General features: G+C 64.5%; 1 protein-coding gene across 3 annotated transcripts in view; it reads left to right on the forward strand.

Moving 5' to 3' along the window:
• Positions 1-23879, forward strand: part of PRKCZ (protein kinase C zeta) — a 53999-nt gene that overhangs the window by 1019 nt on the left and 29101 nt on the right. The window contains exons 2-4 of one of the 3 annotated variants that reach the window (XM_036460985.2): positions 3086-3207; positions 3874-3963; positions 5872-5922. In XM_036460985.2, coding sequence (XP_036316878.1) covers positions 3086-3207; positions 3874-3963; positions 5872-5922 — 263 coding nt within the window. Of the gene's footprint in view, positions 1-3085; positions 3208-3873; positions 3964-5871; positions 5923-11731; positions 11780-23879 lie in introns of those variants that run through there. The other 2 variants (XM_036460986.2, XM_036460987.2) reach the window with 2 other exon arrangements.

Genomic DNA, 23879 nt, shown 5'->3' on the forward strand with positions numbered 1-23879 from the left:
CCGGAGGATCCTTCCCGAGGGGACGTGCGCGCCCGGAGCCCTGGGGGTGGGGGTGGGTGGTAGGAATTGCCCTCCGGCCACCGGGGTGCCGGCCCCGGTAGGCACCTCGGGGCGCTGAGCCTGGGCTTTGGGTTGGGAGCTGGTCTGTGGGAAGTTCCCAGACGCAGCGGAGGTTCTGGGCGGCCGGGCCACCCATTCCCTCCGCCACCCCATTCCGGCTCTGCCCCTGGAGAGAGCTTCGGTTACCAAGAGAAATGTGACCTGTTGAGTCTGGTTTCCCCAACGGATGAGGCCACGCCCCACACTCTTTCCTCTTCCTTCCCGACCTCTGCTCCCTCCTCCCCTCTTTCCCCTGCCCTCTTCCCCTCCTCCTCCCCTTCCTCCCCTCCCTCCTCCTCCTTTCTCCTCCCTCTCCCTCTCCCTCTCTCTTCCCCTCCCTCTTCTCCCCCTTCCCTCTTTCCCTTGCCCTCTTCCTCCCTCTCCCCCTCCTCTCTCCTCCCCTCCCTCCTCCTCCTTTCTCCTCCCTCTCCCTCTCTCTTCCCCTCCCTCTTCTCCCCCTTCCCTCTTTCTCTTGCCCTCTTCCTCCCTCTCCCCCTCCTCTCTCCTCCCCTCCCTCCTCCTCCTTTCTCCTCCCTCTCCCTCCCTCTTCCCCTCCCTCTCCTCCCCACCCCTCTTTTGCCCTGGGCTGCACTGTCCCAGACCCAGCTCCCCCCCCCCCCCCCCCCATGCCTGCCTTTCCGATTGGCCCTGCCTCTCCCCGGGGACTGAGCTGGGGGCCTGGTCCTCAGAGTTGGGCAGTGACACTGGGCAGTGAGGGACGCTGGTCTGGAAAGGGCCACCAAGGTCAGCGCCCACCTGTCCTGACCCCTCCCGCCCCGTCCAGGGGAAAGTCTCTGTGTGGATGAGAAGTTGTTTTTGTGCATCAGGGCCAGGGGCTGAGGGTCAGGAACACTGAAGACTATTTTTGAAAAAATATATTTTTTATTGATTTCAGAGAGGCAGGGAGAGGGAGGGAGGGAGAAACATGAATGATGAGAATCACTGATGGCTGCCCCCTGCACACCCCTACTGGGGCTCAAGCCAGCAACCCAGGCGTGTGCTCTGAGCGCTCACCACTGAGCCACGCTGGCCGGGCGAAGACCCTGTTCTTAACGAGGGGGTCTCCCGCCGCCCCCATTGGTGTGGCTTCTCCTGGTCTTCCTTGCCCATCCCCTGAGCCTCCCCCGCCCCGCCCCCCAACAGCTGAAGATCAGGGTGTCCTTCCCGCCCAGCGGGGCCTCTGGAGGGTGTATGGTCCTTGGAGGCTGAGTGGGGTCTGACAGAACCTGCATTTTTTAGGGTTATTTTTGGGGTGATGCTCGGCAGGTTTGGGGGCCCTCAGACGCCTGCTTTTCTGAGATCGTAGACATGACGGCAGGTCTCCCTCGCTCCAGCTCCAGAACCTTCTGTGTGCAGAGCTCGGGGCTGGGTCCTGTGGCCGGGAGACGTGGGGGTCCAGGGAGGGGCGAGTGCTGGGTGCTGACCCCCGTCACCCGCCCAGGGCTCCGTCTTGCTCAGGGGCTGCTTGATTCCGGATTGGGGTGAGATGGGGCTGGTCGGGGGTCCGTCATGGGGGTGGGGGTGGGGTGGCCCAGCCCAGGGCCCTGAGGTCAGGCCTTGCTGCAGGCCGGTGACGGGGGGTGAGGGGGTGGAGGGGAGAGGATGGGGGCTTGGAGATCCATCCTGATGGTTGGGGTCCTGGCGGGGGGGGGACAAGAGCTTCCACGTGGAGATAGGCTGCAGGGGAGGTCAAAGGGTAAGGGGAGGCCGACCCTGACTTCCGGAGTTCCTGGAGGCAGGAGGACTGGCGGAGGCCAGGCCAGTGACTACTGCCGGGCAGTGTGGGCCCCGGGGAGGGTGACCCAGGGGGGTGGGGTAGGCGGGGTGGGAACGCTCCCAATCTGCGAGGCACCCCTCCCCCCTCAGGCTGTGGGGGTGACAGGCTGGGTCAGTTATGGGGTGCTGGGGGTCTTTGAGCAGAGGATGGCCAGTTCCAGAGGGGAGGGGTGGGCAGCGGGGGGGCACCCCTGTTAGCCGGGCCTGTGGGCGGGGCCTGGACGCTGTGGTCAGTGAGGTGCTGCCCACGGCCGGGTCCTGGGTCCTGGTGGCCCTGGACTTACCACCTTGTGGTCAGAGGCTCCACAAACCTGGTTGGCGGGATTCCAGGGCCAGGGGCCCCCGCCCCGCAGGCCTCCTTCCTCTGCCCGGCAGGTCCCGGGCCCAGCAGATGCTTGAAGGCTGCTCGGGGTGTCCGCCTGCTGACCTTCCCTGCAGCTCATTCTGCTCCGAGGAGGAGGACGAGCTTCCGCTGCCTCGGCAAAGTCCCGTCCCTCCCCTTCCCTGGGGTGGGGGGATAGGAGGGGCGCCGGCCTGTGAAGGCCAGCCCGCAGGGTGAGCAGCCCGCAGGTGACCCAGAATCCCCGGCCGCCTCCGGCCTCCCTGCGTCAGCCCCGGTTCTGGAGGAAGAGACGAAAGGTTGTAGCATCCGTGACTTTCAAAAATAACGGTGCCGGAGGAGCGGACAGACGTCCCTCCAGGGCCTGTCCCTGCGCTGGTTCTCCCACCCCGCCCCACCCGCTGCCCCTGCCTCCTGGGGACTCCTCCTGGATGGGGATGGACACGCTCACCGTCTGCACCGTCCAGGTTTGGGGACGGTTTGAGGAAGCAGACGGGTCTGTGTCCACCTCCCTCAACCCCAACCCCCTCCCCATCCCATTCCCACCCCACCCACCCCTTCCCCCATCCCACCCCTCCACCCCACCCCCACCCCATGACTTTGGGCAGGACTGGAACCTGGTGCCTCAGCCTCCGCTTGCCCAACGGCCACTAGGGGGCACTCCCGCCTCCCCCCACGCCCCCCACCCCCCCGCGGTTCCCCCTCCCCACCTGGCTCCAGGACAGCGGGGCCGTGGTGGTGCTGATGTGACTCCCGTGGGCAGTGGTCTGGGCAGTCCACTGACTCGGTCGGTCTTCTGGTTCATCGGTCTCCTGCCTTGGGCTCAATGTCACGTCCCCCCCGTGACCCCCCCTGCGTCCTCTCGCCCAGGGACATCCTGGTCAGCAGCCTGGACGCCGCCACCACCTTCGAGGAGCTGTGTGCCGACATGAGGGACATGTGCAGCCTGCCCCCGGGCCAGCCACTCACCCTCAAGTGGGTGGACAGCGAAGGTAGCCGGCCAGCCGGGTCCTCCCTAACCCTGTGTGTCCCGGGGCCCGCCCTCTGGGGGTGGAAACTGCCACAGGGGGAGGAGTGGGGGGGAGCACGTTGGGGGAAGTCTGGCCTGGGCGGAGATGGGAGCCTTCAGAAGGGCAGTGGGTGGGGGGGCAGGTGAGACACCCCGGGGGACGGCAGGGCTCGGCCCCACCTGGGCGCCTGGACCCTCCTGACAGACCGTCCTCAGTGGGCCCTCCTGTGGGCAGTTCGGAAGGGAGGGAAGTGCAGTGAGGGCCCTCTCATTCTGTGCTCTCTCTCTCTCTGCCTCTCTCCTCCCTCCCTCCCTCCCTCCCTCCCTCAGGCAGACACAAAGCTGAGGGGGGGAGACTGTCCGGGAGGCCTCCCTCTCCGGGATGACAGGCACAGGGAGCCCCTCCCCCTTGGAAAGGGCACGTGGCCGCCGGTTCTAGGCTGTCCGTGCTCCCTATGCACGATGGAGGGCCAGCGCCTCCCCTTCGGGTGGGACTGACCTAAGGAGCATGCTGGCCCAGGGCTGTGGCATCAGGCTGGGCATGGACCGGGTCTGAGGGGCGTGGACCAGGTCTGAGGGGCCTGGCTCCCTCCGCTCTGGGGGAGCGCCCGCCGTTATGGGGGCCTCAGCCGTGTGTCTTGCTGCCCAGGTGACCCCTGCACGGTGTCCTCCCAGATGGAGCTGGAGGAGGCCTTCCGCCTGTCCTGTCAGCGCCGGAGCGACGGGCTCATCGTTCACGGTCAGTGCGGGCGGGGGGTGCCGGGGGCTCCTGGGGGGACAGGGCTCTCCAGGGGCCCATCCCTGCATCTCTGCCAGACCGCCCCGGGGGCCTGGGAGCCAGAGGAGGGTCCGGGGTGATGTCCTCGGGCGCCAGGGGTTTGAGGACGTTGAACGTGAGGCACCTCAGGTTTCCTCTCTGACTCATCGTTAACCGAGCGAAGCGGCCACGAGTGGAGCCGTCCGGGAGCCCACGGCGGGTCCTGCTGGGAGCCCGGGGGCTGGCCTCCCCAAGGCTCAGCCCTGCTCGCCCGCTGCCTCCAGGTATCCCGGAGCGGAGGGTCTGGGTGCCTGGCGGGGAGGCGGGCGGGCGGGCAGGCAGAGCAGGTGACCGTCCCCCAGCACGGCTCAGGGACACACAGACCCGCCTTGTGGCTTCACAGGCTCCCTCTTCCCTCCGCCGGCTGGACTCCGAGCCGGGTGTAAATTCAAACATCGCCATCATTCCAGCAGAGTCTTCAATGGGCTTGTGCCCGGCTGGCGTGCTCAGTGGTTGAGCATTGACCTATGAGGTCACGGTTCAGTTCCCGGTCAGGACACAGGCCTGGGCTGCAGACTCGATCCCCAGCATGGGGCGTGCGGGAGGCAGATGAATGATGATTCCCTCTCATCGTGGATGTTTGTATCCCCCTCCCTCCCTCCCTCTCTGACATCAATAAAATATATGTGTATTTTAAAAGGTTGGTTTTCATTTCAAGCTGGGGCTCGTCATATTTTCAGGGCCCATGGGGTGTCTGTGGGCGTGACAGCCCTGTGGTAGATGGGATTGTGAAACTGGTCACGGCTTCCTGTCCATTGGTCACTTTCCCTAACCCTGGGCAACTCGATTAAAATACCTTATTTCGGTAGCTCTTTCTCCAGGCTTGTTTAGATAGGCAAGTTCACCCGATCCCTTTATTGCTGCGGTGTGAGCGCATTCATGTGCAGCACGCACAACGGTGGCGTTTAAGAATTCCCTGTGGCCCTAACCAGTGTGGCTCAGTGGATAGAGCATCGGCCTGGGGACTGAAGGGTCTCAGGTTCGATTCTGGTCAAGGGCATGTGCCTTGGTTGCAGGCACGTCCCCAGTAGGGGGTGTGTAGGATGTAGCTGGTCGATGATTCTTTCTCATCGATCTTTATAACTCTCCCTCTCCCTTCCTCTCTGTAAAATACCAATAAAAGTATATTTTTTAAAAATAAAAATAAGAATTCCTTTTCCAGGTCCAGAGGAAGGTTGTTTTAGTTGGTTCCAGTGATTTCTAAGCTCCTGTTTCAGTGATTTACTGGGAAGGCCCGGGTTTGTGGGATGGTATTTAACGGGGAGCTGGGTCCAGAGACACGGAGTGCAGTGAGCTTCCAGATGCTGGCTTTGAGGGGGACGGTGGCCCCCACCTCTCCGCACTCAGTGAGCACCCCCCTGACTGCCCATGCCTTCGGGTCCTGAAGGAGGGACTGGGGTGGCACACATGTGCATGGTTCCCAGTCTTTGCCTATTATTTTTTTAATGTATTTTTTACTGATTTCAAAGAGGAAGGGAGAGAGAGAGAGAGAGAGGAAACATCAATGATGAGAAAATCATGGATCGGCTGCCTCCAGCACGCCCCACACTGGGGATCGAGCCTGTCACCCAGGCCTGTGCCCTGACCAGGAATCGAACCTGGGACCCTTCGGTCCAAAGGCTGATGCTCTCTCCACTGAGCCACACGGGCCAGGGCTCCTTGCCTTCCTGAGCATCTCCCAGAAGCGGGTGGTCTTCGGCCATCTGGGCTCTGTGCACGTGTGGTCAGCCCGACCTGCCTCCTTCCCCTGAGGCTGTACTGGTGGCCGACCCTCGATGCTAACTCTCTCTCCCTCTCCCTCTCTCTCTCCCTCTCCCCCTCCCCACGCAGTGTTCCCGAGTGCTCCTGAGGAGCCCGGCATGCCGTGCCCCGGAGAAGACAGTGAGTACCGCCCTCCTTGGACATGTTTGCCTGTGAGGGCAGGTGGTGGTCGGTGACGACAGGCGGACATGAGCGGTGGGGCCGCCTGTGGGATTTCCCTGGCCGGTGTTCCTGCTTCCGTGCGTCTGTCCGTGTGTGAGCGTGGCCCTCCGGGAGGCACCGCCGGTCCTGGGAGCGCCCTGATCTTCCCCGGAGGGGAGGGGCCGGGCAGGATGGAGGGCGAGGGAGGCACCTTCCGGCCGGGGCCCAGCCAGGCTGGCCTCCAGGGGCTCCCCCTGCCAGGAGCCCCGGCCTCAGGGAGGGGCGGGCCGTGGTGTTGGCTCAGCCTCTGCTGTGCTGGGACGAAGGCGTCGGGCGCTGAGGATGCGGGCGGCTGCCGGAGGCACAGGTGGGTGACGGCGGGGCAGTGACCACATCGCTGGGGGAATTGGAGGCATGTGAGCCTCCCGGTCCCACGCGGCCACAGGAGCGGGTCCTCGGGGCGCTGTGGGCGGCTGAGGCCTTGGGACGCCCCACCCGTGCTGGCAGCCGAGGGCACCAGGGCCAGCGGATGAGGGCCAGTGTCTCCCTGGGCACGATCCCCCTCCGGCGCTGGCGTCACCCGGCCGACAGCCACAAGGGGCAGATCGGCCTCGTCTCGCTGGTCAGGACGGCAGAGCCTCCTCACGGCTCCCGCTGTTTGGAGGTTGGCGTTCTCTCCGGTCAGGATTTTACTGTTTACGTATTTTCATATTTTACTTGACCTCAATGCTGATCTTGGGCAGCCCCGTTCCTGCCACCTGATGGCCACGACACCCACTTCCTGGTCAGTTTCCGTGGCCTTGGGCAGCTCCACCCAACGCCGAGGGTGTGTGTGAGGGTCTGGGGTGGGAGGTAAACGTGTCCCTGGGCCAGGGAGGCCCTCACCAGGAGGGCACAGCCGGTGGACATGTGGCAGGAACGTGGCTGTGCGTGGCACTTGGGCACATCTGGCTGGGAGGACCGTGTTGCCCAGCCTGGTGGGTCTTCATGTCGGCAAAACACTCTCCCACATGACCTGTTCGACACGAACCGAGTTGGTTTTACAGTTTGTTCTTTCATCCTCACCGGGAACATGCTTGTTGTGCTTAGAGAGGAAGGTGGGGGAGAGGAGAGAGACACGGTCAGTGGCATCCCATGGGCGCCCTGGCCTGTGATGACGCGCAGCCCCCGGGCCACGCCGGCAGGGCTGCCTGTGGTTTTCTAGGAATCTCCGCACCGTCCTCCACGGCCGCCACTCCACTTGCTGCTCTCACCGTCATCGTCGTGCGAGTCACACTTCCTTCCTGCTTCCTTTGACAGCAGCCACCTGAGGGGTGGGAGGGTGTCTCGCTGGGCTCTGGTTTGTGGCTTTGGTGTTTGTCGAGCTACTTCCGTGTGGGGCGCTTGGCGGGTCGCCCCTCATCCTGCGGCTCGGTCGCCCGTCCTCCCGGCGCCATCCGGGGAGAGCCGTGGCCGTGGCCCTGGTGGGAACCTGGGACCACAGGTGTGAGGCTGATTTCTGGGCTCGGTCTGTCCCACCGGCCTCTGTCCATCCGTCCGTCCATCCTCACCACCACGCTGGTGCAGCACCGTGGCTTTGCCGCCGGCTGTGAACCAGGGCGTGTGCCTCTGGGTTGCTTGTTCTTGTTCAAGATGGTTGGCTGCTCGGGGCCCGTGAGGCTCCGTGTGCGTTTAGGAGAGTTTTTCAGTTTCTGCAAAAAAACCAGTGAGATCCAGGCACCGATGGCGCCGAGTCTCTTTTCGCTGGAGGTGGGAGCGGGCAGTGGCCGTCTTTCCACTGATTCGTGTCTTTTGTCCTTTTAGTTTCTGTAGTTTTCATTGTACAAGTTTTCTCCTGTGTGTGCGGGAGTGTGTGTGTGTGTGTTGTGTGTGTGTGTGTGTGTGTGTGTGTGTGTTTATTGTCCCCAGTTTTCAATTTTTAAAATTTTTTGTTAACCTCCCCGAGGACATTTTTCCTCTGATTGAAAAAACGTTTTATTGATTTTTTTACAGAGAGGAAGAGAGAGGGATAGAGAGTTAAAAACATTGATGAGAGAGAAACATCAATCAGCTGCCTCTCACACACCTTCTACTGGGGATGTGCCTGCAACCAAGGTACATGCCCCTGACCGGAATCGAACCTGGGACCTTTCAGTCCGCAGGCCGACGCTCTATCCACTGAGCCACACCGGTTTCGGCGCTGGCTCGCTTTTGTTGGTGCTCTTGCCCGGCTGCTCTGGCTGGGCCCGGGGCGTGTGCAGTGGAAGCGGAGAGCTCGGGCGCCTTCCTCTGGTCCGCGACCCGAGAGGAGAAGGCCAACCCTTCCCCGTCGACGTGTTTGCTGTGGGTTATCCACACGCAGCTGTCGTCACGTGGCGGAACCCCCTTCTGTGGCATCACACATGTGCTGCCAGCCCACGTGGCTCCGTGGCCGAGCGTCGACCTATGAACCAGGAAGTCACAGTTCAAATCCCAGTCAGGGGCACATGCCCGGTTGCAGACTCAATTCCCAGTAGGGGGCGTGCAGGAGGCAGCCGATCCGTGATTCTCTCATCATTGAGGTTTCCCTCTCTCTCACCCTCTCCCTCCCTCTCTGACATCAATTACAAATAAAAGAGCCCTGGCTGGTGTGGCCTCAGGTTGCAGGTTCCTCCCCGGCTTTGTGCTGGGCTGTGCGCTGGTCACTTCCACGCTTCTCTGCCTCTCCCTCTCCCTTCCACCTCAAACAGTCAAGGGAGAAATTGCCTCAGGTGAGGACTAACAAACAAAACAACCAAAGGCCTGCTGTCTTGTCTGTTTGTCTGTCTGGATGGCCTCAGGGTGGCTGCTCACCACTCCTAGCTCTCAGTCCCTTCCCTCCCCTTAGGGGAGAGGCGGGTGGGGAGGGGAGGGGAGAGGTGGGGAGGAGGGGAAGGTGGGAGGGGAGGGGAGGGGAAGGAATAGGTGGGAGGGGAGGGGAGGAGAAGGAAGAGGTGAGAGGAGATGTGGAGAAGGGAGGGAAGAGGCAGGGAGAGGTGGGAGGAGAGAGAAGGGGAGGGGAGGGGAGGGGAAGGAATAGGTGGGAGGGGAGGGGAGGGGAGGGGTGACCTCCAGTGACCAGCGGTTCACGCTGTCATTCGTCGTTCCTGGGGCGAGCAGTGGAGATGGGTGAGTGGGGCCCTGAGGACACGGGAACCTGCGCCCTTTCCCCTCGCCGGCGTCCTTCTCCCGGAGTCGTGTCCGCGTGTGCACGCCGGTGGCCCCGTCTGGTTCTGCGAGCGAAAGGTTGGAGCCTGGAGGGGGTGGTGGTCGGAAGCACAGGTGCCCTGGGCTGGTGTCTGACCTTGGCGGGGGTGGTGGTCCGGGGGACAGCCACCAGGGCAGAGCCCTCTCCTGCAGGACAGGAGGCTGTCTTCGGGGAGACAGCGTCAGGAGGGAGCGGTGGGGTCACAGGAGAGAGACGCAAGCGGCACCTCCTGCCTCTGGCTTGTTGGGCGTTTGTACCGCGGAAGGGTTTTCACTGTTGGTGACATTTCATGTTGCTGACGTGATCGCGTGGTGTCTCCGGGAGGGGTGAGCGTGGAGCGTCAGGTCTGCTCCTCGTGTGTTTGGCTGCTTTTGGGGGTTCCCCCCTCATCAGCGTGCGGCGCCCTTGTCAGCGTGCGGCCGGTTCTGCGAGGCTGGTCGCTCCCCGGGTTCCGTCGGGTTTGGTGCCAGACACGCCTGCCACCTCGCGAATCCGCATGCTCCCCTCCTCGGAGTGGGAGACGGAGACATTGAGACGGGTTTGTGTTGGTTCTTTAAACATTGGTCCAGAACTTAAAAAAAAAAAATCATATTTGTATTGATGTCAGAGAGGAAGGGAGAGGGAGAGAGAAACATCAGTGGTGAGAGAGAACCATGGGTAAGCTGCCGCCTCCTGCACGCCCCCCACTGGGGATGGGGCCTGCAACCCAGACCTGTGCCCTGACCAGGGATCGAACCCTGACCTCCCGGTTTGTAGGTCGCGTCTCAGCCCCTAAGGCTGCTGTGTGCTTCCCTCCCCCGGCCACGCAGGGTCTGCGCCCACCGGCATTCGTGTCCGTGTCATTTCTACGGGCCTTTGGATGCTGCCGTTTTGGTTTTATTCAGCGATGGAGCGGCTGGCGGGCCGGGAAGCCTGGTCGCCCTGTGTTTCTGGGTGACGGGCCCGGGCCTCCCCAGGTGCCTCTGAGGGCTGTGCCCGCTGCCCGAGCGCAGGAGGCGGCCGCTGGGGAGCGGGCGTGGGAGCCCAGAGCTCAGCCAGCGCCTGTGCCGCAGACACAGACGGTGGATTTGGGAGCCTGACGCCCGCTCCTCACCGATCCTCACCGATGGGAGGGGGTACAGCCAGGGTGCCCCCAGCCTCTGCCACGGCACCTGGTGTGTGTCACCCGTGGGCATGGACGGCCCGTCACTTCCCACGTCCCCAGGGCGACGCCTGCGTTTGGAGGGACACGGGCTTGGGCTTGGCGGGGCCGGGGTTTGGGGGAGACGCAGGGCGTCCGGCGAGGCTGAGGGTCTGCTCTGGGCACTTCTCGGCCGATGGGACATGTGAGGTCCTGCGTGGGACCAGGTTCCCTCCCCCACCCCAGGGTGTGGGGTGTGACCACAGCCCATTCTCACCTCCTCACATGGGGGCACCCCTTACTGCCCTTCTCAGTGCCCCCACCCCCATCCCCAGCCTAGAGCAGTGGAAACCTCAAAAGGCCACCTGAGCGGGTTGGAACACGTTTGACAGGACCCATGGCTCTGCCCCCTCACCCCGGTCCCGCTGGGTACCTCTCACCCTCCCCTGGGTGGCCGCTGTGTCCCTGCAAACTGGCCGGAGGCCCCAGCCGCCTGGGCTCCATCCCCTGGGCCCTGCATGTGTGGCTCTCGGGGGCCCAACCACTGCCCCCGCCCCGCCCCGCGGACAGAGGATGGGGACCGGACGCCTCGGTGCGAGATGCTGTGTCCGTGTGACGTCAGCTCCTGACATCCAGGCCGTGTTTTCGCTGGTGCTCGGCTGCCGGCTCCAGCTTCCCAGGGGAGCCGGGTACCACCCGGGCCTGGAGACACGCGGAGGCAGGGATGTGAGGCGGGGGCCGGCCTGCTGCTCGGAGCCTTCCCCGCGGAGCCTCCCGCCCGCCCGCCTGCCCGCTGAGGGGCCGAGGGGACCGGCTGCCCCCGTGAGAGGGCAGGAAGATGCCTGCCTCCGCGCCCGGCGGAGCATAAAGGGCCTGAGCCGGGGAGGAGGCGGAGGCGGAGGAGGAGGAGGAGGACAGGGACGGGGACGGGTGAGTCTGAGCATCGCTCCCTGCAGGCCGGCCTGCAGCGTGTGCTCGCGGGAGAGCCGCTCCCCTCCCGGCCGCACAGATGTTCCTGGCACCGACCAGCGCCGGGAGGGCGTGGGGGGGGGCGAGGCCCTTGTTTGCGAGGACGAGCGGGGAGCCGGCTGCGGCAGGGGCTGTGAGGCGGCCGTGTCCCCCAGCGGTCCGTGCGGGCCTGTCCGCGGCCGCGGCTGCGGCTCCGGCACAACCGCATCTTCACCTGAGCCGCAGGGAGGCGGCCGCTGGGTGGCGAGGGCGTCTGCGTGGCTGGCTCCCTGCCTGCGGAGCTGCGGGCGGCCGTCCCGGCTGCAGAGGAGCGAGGAGCAGCGAGGAGGCACCTGCTCCCGCCCGCCCGCCCGCCTCCCCCTCCGCCGCGGTCCGGGCTCCGGTTGGCACTGACGACAGCGTGTGGCCGGTGTTGACGTGTGCCGGCTCCTGGCGGCTCGGCGTCCTCGGCGGCGGTCCTGTTCCCCGGTCGGTCGGCGGGTGAGGGTGATGGTGATGGTGATGCCCGCGGCCCCGGCGCCTCCGCTCTGAGATGGTTGGAGGTAGAGCCTCGAGGGTGTCGCAGGGAGAGGGTTAAGGGTGCTTTTCTGACTCCATTTTACACGGTGTTTCTGTGGACACAGCCGCAGGCAGCCCCCCTCAGGCTGGCGGGGGCCGGGGGCCTGGCGAGTGGGCTGGGTTGGGGCACCCCTCGTGTGCCTGGTGCTAGGGAAGTAGGGGTGCGGGGTGCCCTTCCCCCCGCACTGAAGGGCCATCCACAGACCCGGGCCGCGGGGTGGCTGCTGGTGGTGGGGCCTCGGGTTGTGAGCTGTAGGCTGTGGGGGCCGCCAGGCGGGGAGTGGGGAGTGGGGGCCTGGCACGCGTGTGCGGGGCCGAGATTAGCTGTGTCATGGTTTCCTCGGGGCGATGGGGACGCCTTGGCCTCCTTCTCCCGGTGACCATGCTGGCCGTGCATGGCCTACGGGAGCCCTCCCAGCACAGACGTGCTGCCTGGGGGACCCTGAGCAGGAGATGGGACTCAGAGGAGGAGGGGGGACCCAGAGGAGGAGGGGGGACCCAGAGGAGGAGGGGGGACCCAGAGCAGGACGGGGGGACCCAGAGGAGGACGGGGGGGGACCAGGCCAGGACAGGGGAGGACCCAGAGGAGGAGGGGGGACCCAGAGGAGGAGGGGGGACCCAGAGGAGGAGGGGGGACCCAGAGGAGGAGGGGGGACCCAGAGGAGGAGGGGGGACCCAGAGCAGGACAGGGAGGGACCCAGAGAGGGAGGGGGGGACCCAGAGCAGGACGGGGGGGACCAGGCCAGGACAGGGGAGGACCCAGAGGGGGAGGGAGGACCCTGAGCGGGATGGGGGACCCAGAGCAGGGCCCCGACTGGGTGTAGTCAGCGCGTGGATGGGGGGCAGGCTGGAGCAGCACCCTTTCCGGAAAGAAACACCCCTATCCTGATGCCGGCCGCGGGGCTGTGGCTGTGGCTGTGGCAGTGGCTGTGGCTGTGGCTGTGGCACTGGCTGTGGCACTGGCTGTGGCTGCCTGTCCCCTGCACCGTGTCCGGGTTGGACCCGTGGGTTCACCGTAGCCCTGTCTCAGCTGCCAGCACCAGCCCGGCACCGGCACCGAGTGCAGAGCTGCCGGCCATTACATAAGGTGTCGTGAGTTTGCCCAGCTCCACTCCGGCTCCCCCTCCCGGCTCCCCAGCCGCCAGCTCCTCTGTCGTAGGCCCCCTCTTCATCGGTGGTCCCACAGCAGCCAAGACTCCCAGCGGTTGGACATGGAACCCAGCCGGATGCCACCCTGGCCACCCTGCTGCCTGGCGGGGCCCCCAGCGGAGACGCCGTCTCTCGGGCTCCCCTCACAGGGTGGCGGGGAGGCTGGGTCCCGTCCACTGCGGTCCTGGTCCCCTGGGCGGAGCCAGGCCCCGGAGGCCTCACCAGCGGGAGGCCAGCCTTGAGTTTCCGGTCATCAGTATCTGAAGTCAGGCCTGACCTCCGACCTCTATGGTGGATCAAAGACTCAGGTAGCTCTTGTCTCCTTCGCTGACCTGGAGCGTGGACTCCGAGGGGTGGGGCTGCTCTGGGGTGTGCCACGCCCCCAAGCCAGTTCAGGCCACGCCCTCCTTCCCTGTCGGGGACAGAGAACTCCCTGTTCTGTGCCTCATTCTGTGACCGACGAGAGAGAGAGAGAGAGAGAGAGAGAGAGAGAGAGGAGGAGAGAGAGGGAGAGAGAGGGAGAGCGGGGAGAGATGTAAGAGAGAGAGAGAGAGATAATAGATGGGATAGGAGATGAAGAAGAGAGAGAGATGTTTGAGGTGGAGGGAGTAGATAGTAGAATAGAGAGAGGATAGCTACTTTGTAGTAGTTTTCGCGTAGTCGAGAGCATCGCTCGCTCTAGATCTATCTGCGTCTTGCGTATCTCTATTGCTCTCTCAGATTTGCCGCTCTCTCTCGTACGTCTCGCGCTATCTCTCTCTTTTTGTTGTTTCTTGTGATGTCTCTTTCTCCCCTCTCTTTGCTTCCGTTTCCGCCCCCGCCCCCCACCACCTTCTTCTCCCCCGCTGCCTCAGGGCCTTGGCACGTGCCATTCCCACTCCACCCCTGGCCTGGGCGACGCTGCTTGAGGGGAGGCGGCGAAAGCCGTGCTCCTCTGACATCTTGGTGATGAGGCCGTGGCCACACCCGCCAGGGCATTTGTCCGTGGACACAGCAGTTATTTCTACCGTGTCTTCCCGAAAATAAGACAGTGTCTTATATTAAGTTTTGCTCCCAAAGATGCGCTAGGTCATGTTTTCAGGGGGTGTCTTATTTTTCCACGAAGAAGAATACGGTGCACATTTATTGTTAAATGAAAGTAAAGAAAACTTATTACCTGTACACGGTATGGTAGTACGGTAGTTGTCCACACAAACCAGACAAACCGTGAATCCTACAGTATCCAGAATTTACTCATTTATTCGGTGACAATCATGTCATCATCTTCTGGAACATCATCATAACAATCCAATTCCTGAATTTCTTGTGACTCCATTTCTTTCAGAATCAGTGGACCAAATCTCTCAGTTTAGCAATAGCACTGTCTTTAAGTGAGTACTTTCTTGTCCAGGTAGCCTGCTCGCAGTGCATTTGCCATGCAACTGTCAGTGATTTTCTCCCATGAATTCTTCACCCAAGTCACAACTTCTTGTAGTTTAGGTTTCACAAAGTTTCCACGCTGATGTCTCTCCATTCTATTTTCAATGTAGTCATTAATTTCTATGTGCAAATTGTCTTTGAATGGCTTGTTTATTGCAATATCAAGAGTCTGGAGATAGGCCTTATTTTCGGGGGGATGCCTTATATTTCACTCAGAAGGGAACCTGTAAGTAAGTAGGTCTTATTTTCGGAGGATGTCTTATTTTCAGGGAAACACGGTAGAAGTTTCCTAAGGCTTCCCTTTCCTCAGGCTGACCCAGCCCCATTGGACCCTCCCAGGAGGCCAGGGCCTGTCATTTCCCCAGGCTTTCGGAGTTGGGGGTCGAGGGGTGGGGTGCCCCGTTAGCACATCCTGCCGTGTTACTTGTGTCCAAGGGGACTCGTGTGGAGGCCAGTGCACCTCATTTTGTTCCTCATTCATGTATGGGGTGAAGAGGGGTGGTAGCCTTGTCCCAAGCTCCGTGGTTGCAGGTTCGATTCCCAGTCAGGGCACATGCGGGGCGGGGGAGTGGGGGGGAGGCGATCTCTCTCTCTCTCTCTCTCTCTCTCTCTCTCTCTCTCTCTCTCTCTTGTCAGTCAATCCTGGGTGAGGACTAAAGTAAAAATAAGTAAATGACGAGCTGTACTCTGTACTCGGGAGCCAGTGGGTGGAGGAGGCCGGATTTCGAGTGTTACTGTCTCATTTGGTGGCTTGAATGGGTCTGGCTTTTTAAAGTGTCTCTCCCATAGGAGTTTAAGAAGGTATGATTTGCAGCAGGATGGAGCCTGCCTGGGTTCCCCAATGAGTAGCGGACAGCACCACCCCTTGTCCGGCCATGGCTCCAACTGCCCCTTGCCCCCCTCCCCCTGCCTCTGTTTGCTCATCTGTGAAAGGGGCTGCTGGAGGTCGGATGAGGCAGGTGAGCGTGAGAGGCAGGAGAGCCGTCCTGGTCAGGAAACGGCTGGTAACTAGGTGCTGGTGTGTGGTGTTTAGGGGACGTTGTTTTCATATTCTGAATGTAACTGAGTTTGGGGTGTTTACGTTTTGGGGCGTTCATAGCCCGTGTGGTTTAAACGAGAACAGGTGTCCCTCCCCTCCCCCTATCCCCCCCGGCTCCCATCCAGTCCAGCAGGCTCTTGGGCGTTGGCTCCGGTTTCTGAACACGACGCTCGACTCCCCGTTTGGGACGTACGTGGTCCCCTCGGCTCCCCTTCCTGTCGCCCGCGGGGTCAGCTCCCGGTTTCCTGTTCCAGCAGACAGGTGGCCCCTCGATGCCTATGCCACATCCTCCTGGTGACTGGAGGTCCCCGAGTCACTGCCGGCTCCCGCACACCCTGAGGCCCGTCGCCTGGGCCTGAGCTCCAGGGCCGAGGCTCACAGGGACCCGGGGGGCCCGGGCGGAAGGTCGGCCCCCTCCCGTGGGTGGGCGCTTCTTGTGTTTAATAGACTCGTTTTTTCGGATCGGCGGGGGTTCCCAGGAAGCTGTTGGAAAGGCCAGGTCCTCGTGGTGCCGGGTCCGCCCTGGGTCCCGGTGTTGTCACGCTGGGCTCCCCTCGGGTAGCGTTTGGTTTAACAGAACCGTCCGGTAGCATTTTGGCATTTCGTGTGCGCCTGTGAAAGGGAGAGAGGACGCGGAGTTGGCTGAGGCCTCCGGACTGGTGGGTTTCCTGGCTGCGGGCACGGCGGCCTCGCCCGCTGGGCCGTGCCGCTCACAGGGAGCTGGGTGGGCACGCCGAGTGCATAGGTGCTCGCACGGGGCACAGCATGTCCTCAGACCACCTGGCCCGGCTTCGCGCGGGCGACTGTCCCGGTCCTGCCTCAGGTCCTGCCGGTGGCACCCATGCCGGCCGGCGACAGGCCGGACCCCACCTCCGCCGGCACCCCTTTGCCAGCGTGCCTTTGTTCATTGTCTCTTCAGAATGCTTTGCTGCTGGGAGCTGCTTGGAGCGGTGCCGGCCAGAGACGGTGCTCTGACCACAGGACTGGGGCGTGGCCCCGTACCCCCTCCTGGTGGGTCTGCACCCCTCCTGGCTGGGCCAGCCCCCAGGTCTCTGCTGTGCCATCACCCCCTGGACTAGGGTTCGCCGGCGTCTGCCGGAGGAAGGGCGCCCGGCCGCCGTGTGGCTGAGGCTCCGAACTGCATGCTCACTCCATCTCGTTGCTGATTCGAGGCTCACGTTCTCCCACGTGGCAGGTGGGGCCTGGGTCAGCGGCTCCATGGCTGTAAGACTCTCACCGGCCGTGCGGGTGGTGTTGGTTATAAGGTGGTGGAGGTTCGCGTGTCCAGCTCTGGGCCACACCCTGTGGGGACCCGTCCACGTGCTTGTGCTGATTCTCCTCCTTTCTGAGGCCCCGTGGCTGCCTCAGTGGCTCCAGGACCACGTGCCCTCGGGTCCCTCCTGGAGGGATCTCCCAGGCACCAGCCTCCTCCCGGGAGAAGGCCACTTGGAAACCAGGGTCCTGGCACTCAGGTCCTGGGGACCCAGCCAGACCCTCAGCTCTGCCTCCTTCCTCCCCTCCGGCCACTCGGCCCACCTGCCTGTCCAGGCGCTCATTCCCACTGGCCAGGATGTGGGGCAGATTGGTGGGTCTCCCTGTTCCTTGGTCCTGACTGTGTCTGCGCGGTGGGGTGGGGACAGTAGCATGTGTCCAGGCGTTAAGGTGGGCGCTGCCCTCCGGGGGTTCACCTCAGGGTGTTGTCCCCGCCCCTCCAATTGGGTTTGTGTGTGGGCTGTGTGAGATGTTCCGTGACCCCAGCATGGCAACGTGGGAAGATCCTGCTTCTCGCCCCCCCCCCCACAGGTCTCTCCGTGGGGCCCCGCCTCCCTGGCCAGGCCCCGCCTCCCCGGCCTGATGACCCCGGGCGTGTCTGGGCCTTTACTGCACGACTTTGAAGGCGGACGGCCCTTCCTGGCAGTGATGGCCTCACGCCAGGTGCTTCCCCAGGTCCCGGTGTGCAGGTCAGGGAGGGCGGCCGCCGCCTGGCCCGTGGTGTCCCGCTGCCACCTGGTCATGACGCGAGGCTGGAGCCAGCCCGGGGGTCACATGTGCCGCCGCCTGGAGCCTCTGGCTGCAGCCTCGCGTGGCGTCCGGGGAGGAACCGGGGACGGTGCCGGCAGCTCGGAAAAAGGCCTCTGCTGCCCGTGCCGGAAGCAGCATCTCTGGGTGTAAAGGTGCCGACAGGAGGAGAGGCCTCCCTCGGAGCTCCATAGAGCGGGCGGTTCGCATCGTCATGGCTTCCTGTCCCTGTGGCCTCGTGCTTCGTACACGAAGGAAAGTTAACTCAACACCCGGTCACACGTTCCTCCCACCGTCAGCACCTCCTCTGGGTGCTGCCCTGGGTGGTGGTCCGGGACCTGGCCGGTCTCTCCTGGGCCTGCCAGCACGTTCCTGGGTCCCTGGCCTGTCCCCAGCCTGGGGCAGTGTGTCCCCAGGTCCCTGTCCTGTCCCTGACCTCTCGCCGCCTGGGGGAGCGTGTCCCCAGGTCCCTGGCCTGTCCCTGACCTCTCCCCGGCCTGGGGGAGCGTGTCCCCAGGTCCCTGGCCTGTCCCTGACCTCTCCCCGCCTGGGGCAGTGTGTCCCCGGGTCCCTGGCCTGTCCCTGACCTCTCCCCGCCTGGGGCAGTGTGTCCCCGGGTCCCTGGCCTGCCCCCAGCCTGGCCTGTCCCTGACCTCTCCCCGCCTGGGGCAGTGTGTCCCCAGGTCCCTGACCTCTCCCCACCTGGGGAGCGTGTCCCGGGTCCCTGTCCTGTCCCTGACCTCTCGCCGGCCTGGGGGAGCGTGTCCCGGGTCCCTGTCCTGTCCCTGACCTCTCCCCACCTGGGGGAGCGTGTCCCGGGTCCCTGTCCTGTCCCTGACCTCTCGCCGGCCTGGGGGAGCGTGTCCCGGGTCCCTGACCTCTCGCCGGCCTGGGGAGCGTGTCCCCGGGTCCCTGGCCTGTCCCTGACCTCTCCCCGCCTGGGGGAGCATGTCCCGGGTCCCTGTCCTGTCCCTGACCTCTCCCCAGCCTGGGGGAGCGTGTCCCCAGTCCCCGGCCTCTCCCTGGCTGGGCAGTGTGTCCCCTGGATTCCATGCTATGTTACCAGTCCAGCCCGGCTGCACACAGCCTGCCCAGGGGAGAGGGAGGGGGAGGGGAGGGGCACAGAATCCTGGCCCCTTTGTCTCCCTGGGGCAGACCCAGAACCTCATCCCGTCCAAGACCAGAAATACACACACTTCGTCATTTAAACGCGGTCATGGAGGTGGGGCTCTGTCCGCTGGGACTCGGCGCCACACGAACCCCGAGCTCAGGGTTGATGGTGGGCAGCGTGGGCGTGGCCTGGGAGGACCCACTGACACCAGGGCTGTGGCCAGAGCTCTGTAGTCTGGGGCCCAGTGTCAAGAACTTCCCATCTTCCCAAATGGGAACTCTGTCCTCATCACACTCATCCGCCTCCCCAGCCCTGCACCACCGGCTCCTCTGCCTCTGGACCTGACTCCGGGGCCTGGGGGCAGAGTCACAGCCTCTGTCCTTCTGAGTCGGCTTATGTCCCAGCACGGAGCAGGGTCACCGTTCCCTCCTGCAGGAGCCCCATCGTGCAAAAAGCCACGTTGTGTGTGTACGTGGGTTTTTGTTGTGAATCCTCACCTGAGGGCATTTTTCCATTGCTTTTCCGAGAGTGGAGGGGGGGCAGAGAGAGAGAAACATTGATGTGAGGCACATCGCCTGGCTGCTCCCACATGAGCCCTGACCAGATCGGGGATCGAGCCTGCAGCCGAGGTATGTGCTGGTGACCAGAATCAAACCCGGGGCCCTTCTGTCCACAGGCCGGCGTTCTGTCCACTGAGCCACGCCCCCTGGGGCTAGGCTTGGGGAAGTTAAAGAGCCGGCGGGTCCGGAGGGCGTGGGTGATGCCGGTGTAACTTTCTGAGCTCCGCTGTTCCCAGGAGCGAACAGAACGAACGAGGTTCACTCAGGAGCTCAGCGGGTCTGTGTGTGAAGGGAGCTCGTACGCTTAGTTACCTCTGAGCCTTGAAGGACGGGCTACCTGCGGCCTGGTGGCCAATGAGGCCTGGGAGGTGGCTCTCACGCAGAGGCCAGCTGTGCTTGCCCGGCCCTGGCTTTCCCTCCAGCAGGGATGGGGCGAAGGGGTCCCTACTCTGACCTCGTTCTCGCTCCGCCCGGGAGCCGGGGCCTGCACACAGCGGGCTTGTGTGTGGGCTCCTGGGGCCGTGGTGCCGGAGCCTTCCTGCACGTGGGCCGCGCTCTGCAGCGTTGGGGGGAGGGCTGCGGTCTGTGCTGAGCTGGCCACGGGGCGGGGCCAGCAGTGCTGGGCCGAGTGTCCTTTCATGTCACTGAGCGCCTTGTGACGGAGGGACGCACCATGTGCTGCAGGGGGGGCGCAGCCAGCCCCTCCCAGTGGCCGCTGGGGGCGGCTCGGGTCGCAGGCGAGGAGCAGGCCAGGGAGCGGGCGTGGCTCTGCCTCCCGGCGTCAGTGGGTCCTGCTCGTCCAGCTGACTACGGCCCCACTCTCCACGTGGACATCCAGGCCTCTCCGGCCCTGGGCCCTCCCTGACCTGTGTGGGGACCGTGGTGTCCCGGGCCTGGGGGAATTGATGCACCTGGTCTGGGGGGACAGTAAGGTGGACTTTGGGGAGATGGCAGAGCCAGCGGCACAGGCTGCCCCCTGCCCCCCATCAGGAGTTGGTGGTCTGAGAAAGTTTGTGCCCCATGGGCCTGGCTCTGTGTACAAAGCAGGACAGGTGTGCACAGCGGATGGGTGTACGTTGTGGAACGGCACGCACGGAGGAGCAGGTGTGCAGGGAGGACAGGTGTGCACAGAGGGGCACATGTGTACAGAGGGCAGGTGTGACGGAGGACAGGTGTGCAGGGAGGGGCAGGTGTGCAGGGAGGACAAGTGTGTACAGAGGGGAAGGTGTGCAGGGAGGACAGGTGTGCACAGAGGGGCACATGTGTACAGAGGGCAGGTGTGACGGAGGACAGGTGTGCAGGGAGGGGCAGGTGTGCAGGGAGAACAAGTGTGTACAGAGGGGAAGGTGTGCAGGGAGGACAGTTGTGCTCAGAGGGGCAGGTGTGCACGGAGGGCAGATGTGCAAGGAGGACAGGTGTGCAGGGAGGACAGGTGTGCTCGGAGGGGCAGGTGTGCAGGGAGGACAAGTGTGTACAGAGGGGCAGGTGTGCACGGAGGGCAGGTGTGCAAGGAGGACAGGTGTGCAGGGAGGGAAGGTGGGCCGGCCCCTGGAGGGGGTACTCGGCCTGTAGGAGCCACGCTGCGCTGCCCTCCCTGGGAGCTGAAGGGCTGTGCTGGGCAGGGTGGGGGCTCAGCTCTGACAGCCGCTCCGGCACGGAAGCTTCCGTCCAGTTGACTGTGGATCAGGTTTTTCCACTCGGAGCCTCCCCGGCCGAACCCCACGCCTGGCAACAGCACGGGTGTCCCCTGCCTCCCGGAGGCGCCTGGCCAACAGCCGCTCACTCGCGCCCGGACCGCAGGTGTCTGCACTTTAACCCTCACGACACACCACCCTCATCTGGGCTGTGATCTGGGCTCCGGCTGGGCTCGCTGGGAGACGTGGGTCCTGGCGCCACGGAACGTGGGGTCACCGGGAAGCTGGCCATCTCCCTCAGAACCGGCAGCCTCCCCCCCTCCCCCAGGCAGCCTCCCCTCCCCCCCCCTCCCGCAGGTAGCCTCCCCCCCCACAGGCAGCCTCCCCCCCTCCCCCAGGCAGCCTCCCCCCCCCACAGGCAGCCTCCCCCCCTCCCCCAGGCAGCCTCCCACCCACCCCCAGGCAGCCTCCCCCCCCCCCCTCCCACAGGCAGCCTCCCCCCCCCAGGCAGCTCCCCCCCCCAGGCAGCCTCCCCTCCCCCCCTCCCGCAGGCAGCCTCCCCCCCCCAGGCAGCCTCCCGCCCCCCCCCAAGCAGCCTCCCGCCCCCCCCAGGCAGCCTCCCCCCCCCACAGGCAGCCTCCCACCCCCTCCCGCAGGCAGCCTCCCCCCCCCACAGGCAGCCTTCCTCCCCCCAGGCAGCCTCCCCTCCCCCCCTCCCGCAGGCAGCCTACTCCTTCCCCCCCCCCAGGCAGCCTGGCGGTAGGGCTGTCATTCTCGGGGTTGGTCTCAGCGTGGCAGTGGGAGTTTCCCTCCGAGGCCCTCCACTCCTCCCCTCCTTCCACGCCCACCATGGTGGCCCCGGTGCCGGGCTGGGCGGCTGCCGAGGGCCAGACGCACACAGACAGGCAATTTGAAGTCCAGGTCGCAATTAACTTCAGTGGCTGGCGCCACGGTACCAGGAGGGCCCGAGGGGTGACCTGGGAGGTGGAGCTGGGGGGACAGGTGCCTGGCTGAGGAAGGGGGTTGGGGTCCTCCAGGTGTGGGTGCAACCGTGCCAGGCCCTGGGGTGTGCCAGGGGCGGGTGAGAGGCCGGGGTGGGCCGGGGTCGGTGAGAGGCCAGGGTGGGCGGGGGGTGGATGAGAGGCTGGGGTTGGGCCAGGGGCGGGTGAGAGGCCAGGGTGGGTGAGGGGTGGGGTGGGGTGGTGAGAGTCCGGGGTGGATGAGAGGCTGGGGGCGGTGAGAGGCCGGGGTGGGGGGGGGTGGTGAGAGGCCGGGATGGGGGGGGTGGTGAGAGGCTGGGTGGGCCCGGGGCGGTGAGAGGCCGGGGTGGGCGGGGGCCGGATGAGAGGCCGGGGGCGGTGAAAGGCCGGGGTGGGGGGGCGGTGAGAGGCCGGGTGGGCCGGGCCTGCTGTGTGTCTTGTGAGCCTTTGTGCTCGGTCAGGGACACGGAAGCCGAGGGGGGGGGGGGCTGCCTCCTTCCCGTGAGCCGGAGGTCATCATCTGTCTGTCGCGAGGAGCAGGGTTTCCATGCACAGCGGACCCTCCGCTGCCCGGCTCCGTCCGTGGCTGCTTCAGCTTCACCCTGCGGTCCCAGAAGTGGTTTTGCTAAAACTGTTTCAGCATCTGCCACGTGAAGGACACACACGCCAGGGACCGGCCGCGGGGGCTGCGTGGGGCCGTGGCTCCTTCGCGTGGCACTGGCCGCCCGCTCCCTCTGTCCCGGCCCTAGGCCGGCTGCCCCTTCCCTCTGGGCCTCGGGTTCGGGCTGCTCCTGGCTCTGCCTCCTTCCTCTCAGAGGACAACCCTCCCAGTGCGGCTCCTGCGCCGCCCCCCCCCCCCCCCCCCCCCGGACGTGGTGACGGGGGACGTGGTGATGGAGGCTGGGCGGCTGTCAGCTGGGCTCCCTCCGGAGACGAGGATGAGGCCCGTCCTCTCGACCTCAATGTCTCCCTAGCCCCCGGGAACCCCGAGTCTGACTTTACTGTGACAATGGGGGCTCCCCCCCACCCCGAGATTCTTAAAACCTTCCAGAAGGTGCATGTCAGAGAAACGCCCCTTTCTGTGCTTGATCATGGAGCTGCTTCGAATCTCAAGCCCGATTTAAGAAATCCAACGTGCTGAGCAGGCGGTTCAGTGGTGGAGCGTCGTCCGTAGCCAGAGAGGCGGTGGGTTCACTCCCCGTCGGGGCGCTTGTGGGTGGCGACCGACAGAAGTTCCTCTCTCACATCGATGTTCCTCCCTCCCTCCCTCCCTCCTTAAACCAATAAGAACATACCCCTGGGTGAGGATTTACAAAAGCAAAGGAAACCTAAAGAGCACACCCCTGGCCGCATGCTCTCCCAGGGGGAGGGGTGGCCCCTCTGGGTCCCCGTGTGTGTGGGACCCCTCTCCCTCCTCTTCTCCGACCCTGTCCTGCGCCCACAGGGAGGGCTGGGCGGGGGGGCTCGTTTGCTCGTCTTGTTTTATTGTAGTTGTGTTTACTCGCTCGGTCATTCCCTCAGGTGCCCGCTGGGGCCAGGTGGCAGCTTCGGGGGTGTGGTGGGGTCAGGACCAGCTTCCAGTCCCTCATGCCTCGTCCGCTTCCCGTGAACAGGCACCGCGGTGCCGCCATGAGCGTGGGCCCCTCCCTGCTCCTGCTGCTCTTGGCCCAGCCGTGGCCACGATTCCCCTGCGTGTCCGTCATCCCCAGGACAGGGCCGGGAAGGGAGAGCCTCAGCCAGCCGCCGGGACTTCTGCTGTGTGCGTGCGTGTGGGTGCGTGGGTGTGTGAGTGTTTTCCTACCCACGGTTACCCTCACTCTGGCTCTGCTCCTTGGGGGCTCAGGATCCAATGGCTGTGGGAGCACAGAGCTGACAGGGGAGCGGGCCTACACCGGCAGGCGTACATCCCCCAAGGGGTCCCGGACTGCGAGAGGGTGCAGGCCGGGCTGAGGGACCCCCCACCCAGTGCGTGCAGCGGCCTCTGGTATTAGATATAGCGGGTGTAGAGCAGATACAGGATAGACACACAGTTGAGACACGGATGCGATGGACACACAGTAGACGCTGAGCTGCCACATAACAGTGAGAGCAGATACACAGTAGCACCGCACGTGCCCTGAGGAATCACGGGTTCCTCTGAGGGTGTTTGTCAGGAGCGAGGGCTGCGGGGGTG

The sequence above is a fragment of the Pipistrellus kuhlii genome, unplaced genomic scaffold, assembly GCF_014108245.1.
Source record: "Pipistrellus kuhlii isolate mPipKuh1 unplaced genomic scaffold, mPipKuh1.p scaffold_m20_p_34, whole genome shotgun sequence".
Lineage (NCBI taxonomy): Eukaryota > Metazoa > Chordata > Mammalia > Chiroptera > Vespertilionidae > Pipistrellus > Pipistrellus kuhlii.